A 15213-nucleotide genomic window follows, 5' to 3' on the forward strand; every position below is an offset into this window, starting at 1 on the left:
GTACTTCACTTTGGCGTTCCTAGCTCAATCTCTTCCACGAGTGGCGTAATTGATGTCCTGTTCTCCATTTCCAGCGTCTTGGTCACGTTTCTGCCCGTACCCATGCTTGCTGGTCTTGCTTTCTCGACCTTCGCGCGCTCGCTCTTCCTGGGCTGTCGCTTAGCTCCAACAGGGAAGCGCTTCTGTGCGTTGCAAACGTTGCACTCGATAACGAGTACATCAGCCCAGGGCTTTTTACCTCCGCGACTCAGGTTCTCGATCTTGTTTGAAGAAGTGCTCCCAGGGACCAGAATAGCACTGCAGCGCTTGCAAATGGAATGCTTGACGTCCTGTGACAGCCGGATCTGCGACTTCATAGAGACCGATTGTAGGTGAGACGCATAGTAGAAGGGCAGACCCGGAGGGAAAGCATTCTGGCCGGGTAACACCGGCTGCATCACGGGATCGCCCTCCGCTGTGGCGTCCACGTCTATTTTCTTGCCGTTCTTCTGCTCGGCGGGCTGGCAGCTTTGGTTGGCGAGATAGGTGGCGGCTTGGTAGAGGTAGGAGATGCGCGCATGCAGGTGTTTGTTGGGCACCGACTTCGGCTTCGAGGCGTCGCCCTTGGCCATCGTGCCGGGCGCGGATATGCAAGGTCGGTTTGTTGCGAGGGACAAAGAGCAACAGCTGGCGTCACAAAGGCGCGGTGGGAAGCGAGGCGGGCGGCGCCGTTATTTGTTGGAGACGCGATCACGTGGAAGCTAGGATCGCCCTACGTTTTCAGCTTCCGGCGTTCGACAAAGCAGCCTCGCCCGCCCGCCCATCTCCATCATCCAAACCACCTTCTCCACCACCTTCCCTCATCAACTCGAGGCGGTCGCGCAAGAGAAATCCTCAGTTGCCGCACCTCGCGCTCCCGCAGCCCCGACCGCACGGCCTCTTTGACGACGCGTTTGCGCACCAAGGCTCCGCACCACTGACATCACCGGACACGTCCAAATTCGCGTCCTCCACCACCTCAACGCGCCTCTACACGCGAATATCCGCCAGCAGCCACCTTCACAATGTCGCACGAGGAGGACCTCATCGACTACTCCGACGAGGAGCTCAACCAGGCCGATGCCGTCGCCACGGGCGCGACCGGCGCTGCCGCCAACGGTGAACAGAAGAAGGGCGATCTGACCGTGACCGGCGACAAGAAGGGCAGCTACGTCGGCATCCACTCCACCGGCTTCCGGGACTTCCTCCTCAAGCAGGAGCTTCTGCGTGCCATCACCGACTGCGGTTTCGAACATCCTTCGGAGGGTCAGTTTTAACCTTTCCCCTCAAGCTCCTCCGTCCTTCAAGAAGCGTCCGTCCATCTCCGCAAACCAAGCGCCCGCGAAACCAGCCACCCCAAGTGACGGGCTCAATCGATGGAAGCGCGCGCAAAAAGTCAAAACGTCTCTGGATGGATCGCACAGGCCGGCGGCTGCCTATAAACACAAGACCTGTACGCGAAGGCTTTGCGCTATGACTGGATTGGCCACCTGAAATAGAGTGTCGGATTCGCAGAATCTGCCTTTCCAGTCTCGGGATCCCCGAGATCCTATTCTCCGTGCCGACGCGCGGGTGAAGACGGCGTTCTCGATGTGGTTGATCTTGCCGGATCTTCGCACGGTCAACTTTGCGAGATGGACGGACGCGACGCTCGATTGCTTCTTATCGTTACCAACTCTTTGGACGAAGTCTCTAACATCGTCGGTTCTCCGCAACAGTCCAGCAAATTTGCATTCCCCAAGCCATCATCGGTTCCGACATCCTCTGCCAGGCAAAGTCTGGTCTTGGTAAGACGGCCGTGTTCGTCCTTGCCACTCTTCAGCAGCTCGAGCCCATTGCTGGTGAGACTGCTGTCCTGGTCCTCTGCCACACTCGCGAGTTGGCCTACCAGATCAAGAACGAGTATGCTCGCTTCAGCAAGTACCTTCCGGACGTGAAGACCTCCGTCTTCTACGGTGGTACTCCCATGCAGAAGGATATCGAGATTCTTTCGAACAAGGACACCCACCCGCACATCATTGTCGGTACTCCCGGCAGATTGAACGCTCTTGTGCGTGAGAAGAAGCTTCGTCTCGGCGGTATCAAGATGTTCGTTCTCGATGAGTGCGACAAGATGCTTGACCAGATTGGTATGCACATCCATTTCTGCCGTTCATTAGTAGGGGCAACGTGCTAACAGGGGGTTCCCTAGACATGCGCCGTGACGTCCAGGAGATCTTCCGTGCTACCCCTACCACGAAGCAGGTCATGATGTTCAGCGCTACTCTTGCCAAGGAGACCCGCCCGATCTGCAAGAAGTTCATGCGCAACCCGCTCGAGATCTACGTCGACGACGAGTCGAAGCTCACCCTGCACGGTCTGCAGCAGTACTACATCAAGCTGAGCGAGGCCGAGAAGAACCGCAAGTTGAACGACTTGCTCGACAATCTTGAGTTCAACCAGGTCATCATCTTCGTGAAGAGCACTCTCCGCGCGACCGAGCTGGACAGACTTCTACGCGAGTGCAACTTCCCCTCCATCGCGGTTCATTCCGGTGTTTCCCAGGAGGAGCGGTACGTGAACTGCAACACCCGTTAGACGATTGGCTACTGACCTCCGTACAGTATCAAGCGCTACAAGGAGTTCAAGGAGTTCAACAAGCGCATCTGTGTCGCCACTGATGTTTTCGGCCGTGGTATCGATATCGAGCGTATCAACCTGGCCATCAACTACGATCTTCCCGGCGATGCCGACTCCTACCTCCACCGTGTCGGTCGTGCCGGTCGTTTCGGTACCAAGGGTCTCAGTATCTCGTTCGTCAGCAGCGAGCAGGATGAGCAGGTCCTCAAGGAGGTTGAGAAGAGATTCGAAGTTCCTCTTCCGTAAGTTGCCGCCTTTTGTCGGCCCACGTAAGATGTACTAACCTCGTGTGCAGGGAGTTCCCCGAGGGCGGCATTGACGCTAGCACCTACATGGCCAACTAAGGAAGACTTGTGGGCTTGCTTGAGATAGGATTACCAAATTGGTCAAGAATGCGAGTGCTCGCGGAAGAATCCTTGAGCGCCTTTTGATGTTGCTGCGCATGATTATGGAGGCAGATGCTGCCTAAGAAAAGCTTTCGGCGTCAGGGATTCGGGTGAGCTGATGCTCCGTTGCTGCTGTACTCTACTTCGCCGATGAAATGCAAGACTCATGGTACGGACATTGGTCGATATATCAGCCTTTCTATTAATTTATCGGAAAGCTGTCTTCTGCATCTCTTTCTGACTTGGGTCGTCTATCCGATGCACGAAAAATTGGGACCTGGAGTCCCATGTCGTCCGCCGGTGGCTTGGATTCCCCCCACCCTAACTTATCTTTCGTTATTGAAATTCCGATGGAAAAGAAGATCTACTCGCAAGCCGATGATTGGGGGAGATTGCAGGCCTTTCAGCCCTTCGTCAGGATCCTTCCATGGGTGTGGGTCCAAGTTCATAAGCAAACCCCAAGGATCGCGCTTGACTAGCTCGCTCGCGGGAAAGATGCAATTTTTTTTTCTGTTCCTCCCATTTTTCCCCCCCTCGCCTCGCTCTTCTTCGCCGTTATTTCGCAGTTTTGCGTTGTGCTCGAGCGTCCGGTCGGAAACACCCCGCCAAGGCTTACTACCCCTCCAATCCGAAACGATGATGTAAACGATCTGATGAAGGGATGTGAGCGGGGTGGGTAGTTAATATTCGCCTGTGGTGCTTGTTCTTTCCGCACAGATACTTCACGACAACCATGGCCAGTGTTGGATCTTAGAGCCCGGGAAATGGGGGGGTGGCACAGGTGGGATGTGTGAATTTTGCATTTTCACGAGCAACATGTGATTGGGCGGTTTGCGGTAAGCCACTTGTTTTTTGTTTCCTCGTTCATTCGCTCCTCCCGACTGCCCGCCCACCCAGCCAAAGGACCTTTCGGGGCTCCCTTGGGGTCTTTTCCGGAAATGGAGAGGGGTGGTGGACGGATGGCGGAGGGAGGCGAAAGCAGGAGGCTGCTGCGCTGCACGCAAAGCTTGCCAGCCTCACCCCACTAGTTAGGTATACCACCACAGGTACTGCGTTGCGCGCCGCGCGGGATCGCGTTGCTCCGGGACGGATGAGCGGGAGACGCGTTCGCCGAGCCATGTACATAGGAGGAGCAGCGCGGCAGCTGAGTGGCTGAAAAGAAATTTGGATTGGAAAGCAGAAAGATAAACCGTCTGCGAAAGCATAGGCTAGCTAGACAGCTAGCTAGGGCTTTTCATTTTGTTTTTTCTCTGCCCGTCGCCCGCGCCGGGTCGGGCGAGACGGGCGCGCGCCCCGGGAGGGCATCCTAGTCGTGTGGGCTGCTGTCATCATGCGCAGGATGCGGCGGCGGTGGCGGCGGAGAGCAGCACGCGAGCGGACGTCAACGGTGGCTCCGCTCCTTCGTACTTTATTTCCATTCCCTCCCTTGCATATGCTCGCAGCACGGAAACCATGATATCCGCGTGGCGAGAGCGGGATATGGTTGGTGGTGAGGTTTGCAGGCTTGGCGGGCATCATGTGCAAGACATGCAGTATCTCGAAGAACAATGAGTTGGGAGGCAACACAAAGGAGGAATTTCCGCTGTCTCCGTCGATCACACAGCTGGGCGGGCCGCTCTGCAGACTAGAGGGATGGAAACACTCGTGCGGGTCGCTGTAGGTGAGACCGGCTTGCTTCCCTTCTATTTCTTTTCCCAGGGCGGCGGATAGGGCTCGTGTTGTCTCAACGCACACTCCCCCCAGCAGTAGTTGGGGCCGATTGCCGCAAAGTAATTTTTTTGTTTTTAACCTTCTGACTCGGCTGCTTGGCGGCCGTGGTTTAGGGTTCTGATGCGGTGTGTGCAGTCAGGTACGGTCGTGGGGGCCTTGGGATTCGAAGGTTGGGCAAGGTTGTTATTGAGGGGCCCGTATTCGTTTTCCCGTGATTGAGCGATCGCCGAGCAAAAGCGCACAGCGGGAGCATCATCCCGGGCGATGGAAACCGCCGGATAGGCACAAGCGCACCGCGAAAGACGTTCGCAAGATACGGACGGGCGGCATCCGAGGCGGAGCGCCGGGTGCAAACGTGCAGAATACGCCTGACAAAAACGCGTCCGGACGGAGACCCTTCATACTGCCAGTGTTCCAGACCACGAGTCGTCGAAAGGCCGGCCGGTCGCTGGCCGCGGCAACGGGCGGAAAGTGCTGCTGCTGCTGTCAATTGCGACGACGCTTCGCACGACTGAGGGGAACGCCGAGCGCATGCTCCCCATCCCACCCATCGGCTAGGGCTTGTCCTGCTTGGGGCATGGCAGGCACAGCGGTGCCCCTCTCGCACTCGCATCGTTGTCTCGGACGCAGATGCCCGGCAATAAAAAGAACTGGGGGCCTGCAAAATTGGCCTCCGTCCCTGGGCGCAGCGGCGCTGGCTTGAGCTGCGCGTCGCTGCCAGAACTGACGGCCATGACGACGGCGTGACGATTGGATTGACGACAGCCCTCCGCTAAGTTCGCACACACGCATCTCCGTAGGGCGGTGTCGGTGTCCTGAGCTGCGGCCGTGCGCGCAGTATCTTGGGATGCGCATTGCGCGCCAATATCCATGGGATGGGAACTGCCGCTGCATTCGATGATCCTGCGCTGGCGCAGGCCAAAGGCCGAAATGATAATGTCGACAGCGGCGCGCTATCGCTTGAGCCGCCCTCGCCGGCTCCGGGCAGGCAGGCTGCTAAGCTCTGGGAAGCACCAAGCCACCCCCGAGGCCGATCAGCCCAGGGCCGCGCCAATTGAAGTCACCGCGGCACCCTGCGCAGCTGAGGCAGCCAGCGGCAGGCCCTCGCCGCCTCGGAGCAGATCGCGGCCGAACAGCACGGGCGAGTCAGGCCCCCGTTGCGCCGATCTTGAAACGAATTGACGGCCTCCTCGAAGCAGCGATGTGGCGCATGGCGATGTGCGTTGCTGTTCTATTCTTGCGGCCCCCTGCCGCTAAGCATGCTCCTGCTGCTGCTGGGGCATCAACATCAGGCGAGAGCTTGACCTGCCCGCGCCCCCCGCCGGCGCCTGCTGCTGCGCCGGCTTGCGCAACGCTCAGGCTGAAACAGGAGGACTAGCCCGCCAACGTCCGACGTTGGAGCGGGAGAGGCAGGGCGTGGCAGGCTAGGGAGGCGCCCGCGCCGCCGTGGAGGTTGGTGCCTGGCAATGGGCAAGCAGCAGGCGCAGTGCCCCGTCGCAGGTGGCGGGCTTAGCTGCGAAGCTGGGAAATTTCGAAACGCTGCCAGATCTCGATCTCATCAGCGAAAGGGGGCGGGCGGCAGCTCCCCAAGTGCCGTGGCCTGCCTGTCAGACCGCCGGCACAGCTCGAGAGGCCGTCGCTGGTGTCAGCGTCTAATCTCGTTAATCAACCGCCGTCCTGGTGATGAGCCGCCTTACCGCAACCGGCACCTGCAGTGCTGCGCAAGCCCGGATTGGCGGCGCACGCTCCAGCAATGATGCAGCTGGCGTCGTCGGCCTTGGCGCATGCGGACTGCGCAACCATGCGTGCTCTCCGCGATAGCTGTGCGCCCGGCCGATACCAGCGGTGCGACGGGAAAGGCATGCAGAGCGATGGCTGATGCGCGTCGCGCGTGCTGAACTGCGGTCGCTCACGACTTGGGCCCGGGCCACGCGCAGGCCGCGTCCGGAAGCCCGGCGAGAAGTGGAGGCCGTCGCGCGCGCGCACATGGACGCGACTAATGCCCGCCGGGCGACGCAGCGCGGCTGGCAGGGCGCCGGACGCGCGCGCAGCGGCGACGACCTCCCTCGACGGGCGCCGGGTGGTGCAGCGCCTGGGGCAGGGAAGCAGCAACGGCGTGCGGCGAAAACGCTTCGCGGCCGTGGCACGTCGGGCAGATCGTGCGTTTTATAACGGCGCCAGGAGCGGGCGCGGGCAAGGCAATTATTTCGCTTGGGGGCAGGTGCAGCAAGGCCGCAGCACGACTGTCCAGCGGGTGCTCGGCGGCAGAAGCGCGCCCCTGCCCGCTGACTTCCGCCGCGAGCCTCCCCGACTCCTGCGCCTGCACATCACTCGCGCTGCTGCTCACGATCACCGCGCGCTCGCTCCATCGTCCGTCGCAGCTTCTGTGGCACCGGCTCCCGCACGGCACAGCACTGCACGCCGCCTAGACTCTTTTGACTGTGGCTGCCCGTCCTGCGTGGCCTGGCTGGTGGGAGCTTCCGCATCAGCATCCGCTGCGCTGGCGTCGCCCGCTCGCGACCGTTGAGAGATCTTTCCTCGCCCGGCGCCCGATAGTCTAATCACCCTGCCGCTGCTGCGCACCTCCACCTCGACCACCACACACAACACCCGACTGCAGCCCAGCACGCTCTCTTCCCCTCCCTCCCCTCTCCCAGTACATGACCGCCGTCCGCACGCCTGCCTAGGCTTCCGCTCGTTCTGATCCCGCCTAAAGCCGTTAATTCCTTAATTACTCGAAGCGAAACTGCGAGCGCCCGACCTGGATACGCGGCCGTCGACACGCCTGCCAACCCGCTGGCACCCGTCCCCTAACCTGCCTGTCATCCCAGGCCGCCACCCTTCGGCCAGCACACTCGCACCATGGCTCCCGCAACACCTCGCCTGAGGATCTTGTCCGGTACGTCCGACGATGCGAGCTCCGCCCCAGCTCCCGATTTTTTTCGCTCTTGCCCGCCGCATCCGCGGGCTCCCTTTCGCTCCGCCGCGGACCCTTCTCCCCAGCGACAATGTCACGCTAACGTTGTGCCTTTGCAGTCGGCGGCAATGCCGTGTCGGCCTTCCTCTCCTGGCGGCTTCAGGCCACAAACACCTGCGATGTCACATTGGTATGGAAATCAGGTTTCGAGCATGTGGCACAGTATGGCATTTCGATGAAGTACGTGGCAGCTCCTCCACCACAGCGCGAGGCCGTTCGGCGAGCTCACAGCGTTATTTTGCAGGTCAAAATTGTACGGCAATGAGCGTTTCAAGCCGCGTGCAGGTACGTCTCGACCAAACATGTTTCAGTCACCGCCTGCGCGAGGATCCCTGTAGCTGACGCGAAAACAGTCGTACGCTCGCCCGAAGAGGCAGCAAGCCACTCGAAAGCACCCTTCGACTACGTCTTCCTCTGCGTCAAGGCCCTCCCCGACGTCTACGACATCGCCTCGGTCATTGAGTCTGTCGTTTCGCCCCAGCACACGTGCATTCTGATCAACACAACACACTCGCTGGGTGTCGAGTCGTACCTCGAGCAGCGTTTCCCTACGAATGTCGTGCTTTCGCTTGTTTCGGGCGCGGAGCTGCAGCAGCTGGGTGCGAGCGAGTTTGAGCACACGGGATCCACAGAAATCTGGGTCGGCCCGGCGAGCGAAAATCCGTCGATACCATCTACGATCCAATCCGACATGGCGGATGCGTTGGCTATGACTCTGGGCTCCGGCCAGGTGGATTGCAGGGTTTCGCCGAACATCCGGCAACAGCAGTACGAGCGGATGATCGGGTGAGGACGACGCGTTGATCTGTGAAGTTGTCATTGCTAATTCCGCGCGCAGAAACATTGCGTTCCACCCGCCAAGCGTGCTTTTTGAGACGGCCAACCACGGGGAGCTGATTGAGAAAGTTGGCGTCCGCTCGGTCATCTCAGGGGTCATTGACGAGCTCCTACAAATCGCGACCGCGCAGGGTTGTCAATTCGGCTCCGACTTTAAGGACAAGACTATCGAAGCGATGACCCGTCCTCAGGAGGCGAACAGTACGATGTACCAGGACTTTGCCGCAAAGCGGCCGATGGAGGTGGAAACGTATTTAGGATCCCCGATGAAGCTTGCCCAGGAGGTCAACGTCCCCGTCCCTCGGATCGAGACACTGTACGCCATGCTCCACCACACCAACATCATCAACCAGCAGAAGCCTGCAGCTCCCGTCTCTCCGCAACAAACCGGTGGTCACCCACCGAGAATGTCATCTGCCCCAATGCCCAGGGGCCCCCCTCCTAATGGCATGAACGGCATGAATGGTCATGGTCATCCCATGAAGGGCAGCCGTCCCGGCAGCAGGGCGCCTTCCATGACGGGTGGCATTCCTCAGCCAGGAATGCGGAGGGGCCCGCCGCCTCCGAATGGCTTCCCGCCGCGGGGCCCTCCCCCCATGGGCAACGGCTACGGACCCCAGGGTCCCCCGATGCAGCGACGTCCGTCTTTGGAGGGCAACGACCTGGAGGAGTTCAGCCACTTGATGCTGTATGACACCGTCCCCGAAGACGGCGACATGCCCATCAATGGCATGGCCAACGGTGGCCCTTACCCTGGAGCCGACATGTCCAACGGCGACCTTGCTTTGAGAGAAAGAGAACTCGCTCTGCGTCAGAAGGAGCTTGCTTTGAGGGAAAGAGAGTACCACATGCGCGCAGGTCCTCCGGGACCTGGCCCGGGACCGAGGCGGCCGATGCCTCCGGCTTCGCATGCCGGAGACTTTGATGAGGAAGACGACGGCGATTTCTTCGATCCGATGGCGGCCCGCGCTCCCCCTATGATCGACCCCGACAACTTTGACATGTTGAGCGTCACGTCCCGCCGTACACGAAAGGCCCCTAGCGCGCAGCAGCTGCGCAAGAACCCGGAGATGGGTGGCCCGCCGGGTCCGCCGCCTTCCAACGGCCGCGGTCCCTCCCGGTTTGGTCAGCGTCCCGGCCCAGGTATGAACAAGAGGACAAGCGCGAGACTCATGTCGGACGTTCCCGGCCTCCACGATTCGATCATGAACAACGCTCTGATCGGATACTCATCAGACCGCTACGGAAACGTCGACCGCGTAAACATGGGACAGCAATCCCGCACAAATTCTCTCACGGCTGCTCGCTTGGATGAGATGGCTGGACCTGGATATGGAGCTTACCCTCAGGCCCGCAGGGCGAGCCAGTCACCTGGTAATCCCTTGAGCCCTGGCCGTGGACGGCCGTCGCCTCCCGGTGGTTATCCGCCCTACGCTAACGGTCAACCCAACGGCAGGCCATCCCCGCCAGGCATGAGACAACCCGTCCCGCGGCACCCGCCAGGCCACGGCAACGCAGTGGCACCGCAACAGGTTGAGCAACACGTAGGGGTGAGCAACCCTCAGTCCAAGAGAGGCCCTCAAGTTCGCAGTCTGACTGGAAGTGCGAGCGCTAGCGCGGAGAGTGGTGATAGCGGCGCCAGCGCTCTTGTAGATTCCGAACCCTCGGCGGCCAGCAGCCAGAGCAGCCTGGGCCCGCGGCCCCAGATTGGCGTGCGCTGAGCGGCTGGGGGTTCTGCTTCGCTTCGATTAAAACGTACGATTTGCGGCATTCGACTTGGAGTATGTTGGCGCAATTCTGCTTGAGGGACGTCCGGTTTATCTGCCCCCGACGACGCAACAACACAAGAAACAAACAACAATATGACTTTAATTGGCAGCAAGGCCGAGGGCGATCTGCTCGCGCACGCATCACACGCTCGGCACACGATCGAAAAGTCTCAAATCTCCTTAGTGCAACCATCGTTCTTTTGTCCATACTTGGATGCGCTGCCCGTTGGCGGTTTTCCTTTTCTTTGTGGCTTTTTCCTTCTCTCTCTAATGACCTGGATAGAAGGGCGGGGCTGGATCAGGGCAACAGATTTTTGCAGACGCACACCAACTGACATTCACACCACGAACATCTCGTTTTCCTTGCTGTTCTCTTCTCCAATTCCCCTTTCTACTGCGCGTACATACATCGGCGTCGGTGCCGCCGACTGTGGAAAACGGAAGACGCCTCTAATTGTCCTTTCCTTGTTGTTTGTTTGCATGGGGCGCGAGGGTTGCGGGCTTGGGTTTTATCTGCGGTTCGATTGCGTTCTGTTCTGCTTCCTATACAAGTGATATGTTAGGGCCGCTGCGGGAAGCGGGTTGGCAGCGGTTTCTGCGTTTATGCACCAGCATTTGTCCCGTCGCATGAGGCGGGAGTATTGTACTACTACATTCCGTGCCGGGCGGACGAGGGCTGGGGAGCGTTCGGCGGAGAGGGTGGGGTTGGGCACAAAAGGGTGGAGTGAGACGGGGTGGGGCATTGGACCGTAGCAAAGCATACATACGACGGCGAAGAAACAGCTTTTGGGCAAGAGGACAGCGGGTGCCGTGATTGCTCCGAGGCGGCGGCCGAGGGGTGCAGCGGGCTGTGACGATATCGTGCGATGGGGCGTGCTGCGCTGGGCCCCGCGGCGAATGGTGCGGGCGCGAGTCAAGCACGGACGGCTCTGGCCGAGACGAGGAACCGCGGCTGCGGCGGCGGGCGCCGCGTCCAGACGCGCTGATGAGGCTCTGGCCGGGTCTCGCTGACGATGATTTCTGCAGCGGCAGGCCGGGCGGTGGGAGCGCCCCCAGCAGTCATTGTTCCTGCGCCGTGGGACGGGCGTTCGGCTCACCACCACGCAGTCTCTGCAGCCTATCGCAGCCCTTCGCCGCCCCGTGGGAGCAAATCGCGCATCCTCCGCGCCCTCCGCCTCGCAGCCAGCGCCAGCGCCCGCGCGGGCTGCCCTCTTACGTAGTGCCCCGCCGCCCAAGGCCACGGTGCCCCGCTCACTGCGAAGTAGGCCCGCGTCCAACAATTTCATCCGCCCTGACGTCCCACGCCCCAGGCAGACTGCGGTCTGCCAAATCACCGCAGCGGCGCTCCGATCCGGATTCGCCGTCGTCATCGCCCTCTCACGCCTCGCAGTTCCTCATCCAGCCCCAGCTCCGGAGCCGACTGCTGCCCGTAGCATTCCTCGCTCTCGTTCTGCTCGCCCAGTTCGTGATACCGCGCCTCTTTCTCGCGACCGTCTCCCCACCAGCCCACCCTCGTGACCCCCCGCTGCCTGGCTTTGCTCCAGTCTCGCATTTCCCCGACGGCCTGCTCCATAAAACCCCGCGAACCTGCTCCGCGTCTCCCCCTCCTGTCTCTCACAAGCACACCTTCTACACCCCCGTTGAACCCAGCATGGCATTGGCAGACGAAGCAAAGCGCGTGGCCGCGCAGTTCGCCTTCTCCCCCGACGATGTGCGCCGCGCCACCAAAGAGTTCATCAGGCAGATGGGTAAGCCGCAGCCCTCCCTTCATTCCCCGCCGCCCTCGCGTGCAATGCGCTTTGCTAACCGCCGCCTGCAGACGAGGGTCTCCAGAAGGACCATACCGACCTGAGCCAGATCCCTACCTACGTCACCTCAGTGCCCAATGGCACCGAGAAGGTGAGAAGCAGCGGAGTCGCTGTCAATTGCGCGTGGACTGACAGAAGCGCAGGGCCTGTACATGGCCGTCGACCTCGGCGGCACCAATTTCCGCGTCTGCTCCATCATGCTGCACGGCAACAGCACCTTCACCCTCACCCAGTCCAAAGTCGCCATCCCGCGCGAGCTGATGGTCGCCAAGACGTCCAAGGAGCTCTTTTCCTTCCTCGCCAAGCAGATTGAGCTTTTCTTGAAGGCTCACCACAACGAGCACTACCAGGGCCACATCCGCAGGCGCAAGACCACCTCGCTGGAAGAGGGATACCGCGAGGAGGAGATTTTCAACCTGGGCTTCACCTTCTCGTTCCCCGTGCACCAGATCGGCATCAACAGAGGCGTTCTCATGCGCTGGACGAAGGGATTCGACATCCCCGATGCGGTGGGCAAGGACGTGTGCGCGTTGCTGCAGGCCGAGATCGACGAGCTTCACCTGCCCGTTCGCGTCGCGGCGCTGGTCAACGACACTGTAGGCACTCTCATGGCCCGCTCGTACACGTCTCCCGGCAAGACCGGCACCCTTCTGGGCGCCATCTTCGGCACCGGCACCAACGGCGCGTACGTCGAGAAGCTGGACAAGGTGACGAAGCTGAAGGCGGACTCGGAGGCCGTGTACGACAAGTCCACGGGCGACATGATTGTGAACACCGAGTGGGGTTCGTTCGACAACAGCATGACGGTGCTGCCCAAGACGCCGTACGACGACCAGCTGGACAGGGAGAGCAACAACCCGGGCATCCAGATGTTCGAGAAGCGCGTGTCGGGCATGTTCCTGGGCGAGATCCTGCGGCTGGCGCTCGTCGACCTGATCAAGAACAAGAACGTGCCGCTGTTCAAGGACGAGAACTCGTCGAGCAACGACATGCACAGCACGACCAGCATCGCGGCGTCGTCGAGCGTCTTCCAGCAGTGGGGCATCGACACGTCGTTCCTCAGCATCGCCGAGGCCGACACGTCGCCCGGCCTGCGCATCACGCGCCAGACGCTCGACAAGGACTACGGCATCAGCGCGGCGTCGGCCGAGGACGCCGAGGCCGTCAAGGTCATCGCCAACGCCGTCGGCAAGCGCGCCGCGCGCCTGTCGGCCGTGGCCATCGCCGCCATCATCATCAACACCGGCCGCCTCAGCGACGACGTCATCGACATCGGCGTCGACGGCTCGCTCGTCGAGTTCTACCCCGGCTTCGAGGACTACGTCCGTCAGGCCCTGCGCGAGGTGCCCGAGATCGGCGAGAAGAACGAGAAGAGGATCCGCATCGGCATCGCCAAGGACGGCAGTGGCGTCGGCGCCGCGCTGATCGCGTTGGTGGCCGGTAAGGTGGACAAGCCCGAGACCATCGAGGAGGAGTCGGACTAGAGGTCTTCTGTACAAGGGTTGATAGACGGAGAGGAAGGAGGGGACCAAAATACGGCCGTTACGGATTCTTATTTGAACTGATGTGTATATTAGGGTCATGAATTTTCTTTGGATGCGAGTAGAACAAACAGGTTTTGTTGGCTGTGTGGGATGGGATACTGCATGCGTGTGGTCTCGTATGAGAGGGGATATCTGAACCGAAAGCAATTTTTACAACTTATCAACTTTGCTCTCTCTCTTTCTCTGTCGCCAGAGAGGTTGCGGCACCGCTTACGACACCACCTTTTCCTTTTCTTCGTTTTCCTTATTCCCACATTCATCGCGTTTTCTTGTTTCTTGCTCTTAAGCATCTATGTGCTTTGTAGTATCTTGCGCAGATATATACAAGTAGGCAGCATCATGACCAGAACGAGACTGAAGACAAATCCAAACGAACAGCATCTTGTGAGTAATGATTGCCAGTGATATCTTCGCTTCACTGCGTTGCGGCAAGGATATTCTTCACGTGTGACGACCTATTGATCGTACGAAGTCGACGCTCTCGTCTGGATATTTTCGTTTCACTAACATGCTGTGCATCCATGTCCAGATGTACGCTTCAACTATCCACCTACCCATCCTTTCCCGTGATACTGCAGCAAACCGACCTCGTGTCTCGCAACGTGAGCCTCTCTGCAAATCCGCGTTCCAACCGCCACGCCCGCGCCACCTCGAGCAGAACACTTGCCGCATGATGGGGCCGGGGATTCGCGGTCTCATTTCCCTTCATTCCTTTTTTTTTTTTTTTCCTCGCACCACTTTCGCTGCCTGCATACAGCGCCCAGTTCCCCACGAGAACTACGCCGCGTGCGACGTATCGAGACCTTTCGACCGGCTCGCGGCATTTATCGTTTCGAGAGGCTAGAGCTGCGCCCTGTTCATGCTGACGATCCTTGGGCCAATGACAGCAGGCCGGGACGACCCGACTTTCGACCAATCGTGGTCTTTTTCCCGTTTTTTGCCGCTTCATGCATGCAAGGCTCGAGGCTGTTTTCCATTCTTCCATGCCATGCCGTCACTTCTTCACGGACGGGTGCACGGCGGTGGCTGGCCGGCCGGCTATGCTGTTGCGGTATGGGACGGGTCGTATTTGCCCGTCAATGTATCGTTCGTTGGTTAGGGCTAGGGGGAGGTGAGGCGGTTGGTGTATATGTCTCCTGCTGCTTTTGTCTTCTTTCCTCTTCCGGTGTCTTGCTGCTGCTGTGGGTTTGTTCCGTACCTTGGGAGGGGAAGAACATCCATCCGGCGAGAAGAGGTGAAGCCGCGGCGGAGGTGTACGTGTTTCTTTGACGAGCCTAACTCGAGCAAGCAGTCGGCGGCCTAGACGGGCGTTCGAAAGTCCCGGAGCAACCCAACCCTCCTCCTCTACTCCGCCTCTTTCCCACCCTCCTCCAGCCCATCTCCCGCACCATCCACCCCTTCCCCTTCCCCCTCCTCCTTCCCCCCCTCCCCCTCCTCCCCCACCACACCCGCCAACAAATCCCCCACCCCCACCCTCCTCCACACCACCCACGCCGCACTCGGCCTCAGCCTCCGATAATACCCCTCCTCTTTGCGCAGCACCTC

At 60.1% G+C, this 15213-nt stretch overlaps 4 protein-coding genes across 4 annotated transcripts; 3 read left to right on the forward strand and 1 right to left on the reverse strand.

The window, feature by feature from the left end:
• Window positions 1–5: 5 nt before the first annotated feature.
• Window positions 6–611, reverse strand: SLS55_007144 (uncharacterized protein; the record flags this gene model as incomplete). The annotated part of the gene is made up of 1 exon (XM_066778568.1): window positions 6–611. The coding sequence occupies one exon, from the start codon at window positions 609–611 to the stop codon at window positions 6–8; it is 606 nt and encodes a 201-aa protein (XP_066631005.1).
• Window positions 612–1043: 432 nt separating this feature from the next.
• SUB2 (Suppressor of the cold-sensitive snRNP biogenesis mutant brr1-1) lies at window positions 1044–2981 on the forward strand (the record flags this gene model as incomplete). The annotated part of the gene is made up of 5 exons (XM_066778569.1): window positions 1044–1284; window positions 1737–2147; window positions 2210–2570; window positions 2622–2879; window positions 2933–2981. The coding sequence occupies 5 exons, from the start codon at window positions 1044–1046 to the stop codon at window positions 2979–2981; spliced, it is 1320 nt and encodes a 439-aa protein (XP_066631006.1).
• Window positions 2982–7595: 4614 nt separating this feature from the next.
• On the forward strand, window positions 7596–10268 carry SLS55_007146 (uncharacterized protein; the record flags this gene model as incomplete). Its single annotated transcript, XM_066778570.1, has 5 exons — window positions 7596–7632; window positions 7770–7890; window positions 7955–7995; window positions 8064–8496; window positions 8549–10268. The coding sequence occupies 5 exons, from the start codon at window positions 7596–7598 to the stop codon at window positions 10266–10268; spliced, it is 2352 nt and encodes a 783-aa protein (XP_066631007.1).
• Window positions 10269–11967: 1699 nt separating this feature from the next.
• On the forward strand, window positions 11968–13608 carry GLK1_2 (glucokinase; the record flags this gene model as incomplete). The annotated part of the gene is made up of 3 exons (XM_066778571.1): window positions 11968–12064; window positions 12136–12215; window positions 12268–13608. 3 exons carry the CDS (start codon window positions 11968–11970, stop codon window positions 13606–13608), a joined length of 1518 nt encoding a protein of 505 aa, XP_066631008.1.
• Window positions 13609–15213: the final 1605 nt, after the last annotated feature.

Source organism: Diplodia seriata, assembly GCF_021436955.1.
Source record: "Diplodia seriata strain FDS-637 chromosome Unknown scaffold_7, whole genome shotgun sequence".
Taxonomy (NCBI): Eukaryota; Fungi; Ascomycota; class Dothideomycetes; order Botryosphaeriales; family Botryosphaeriaceae; genus Diplodia; species Diplodia seriata.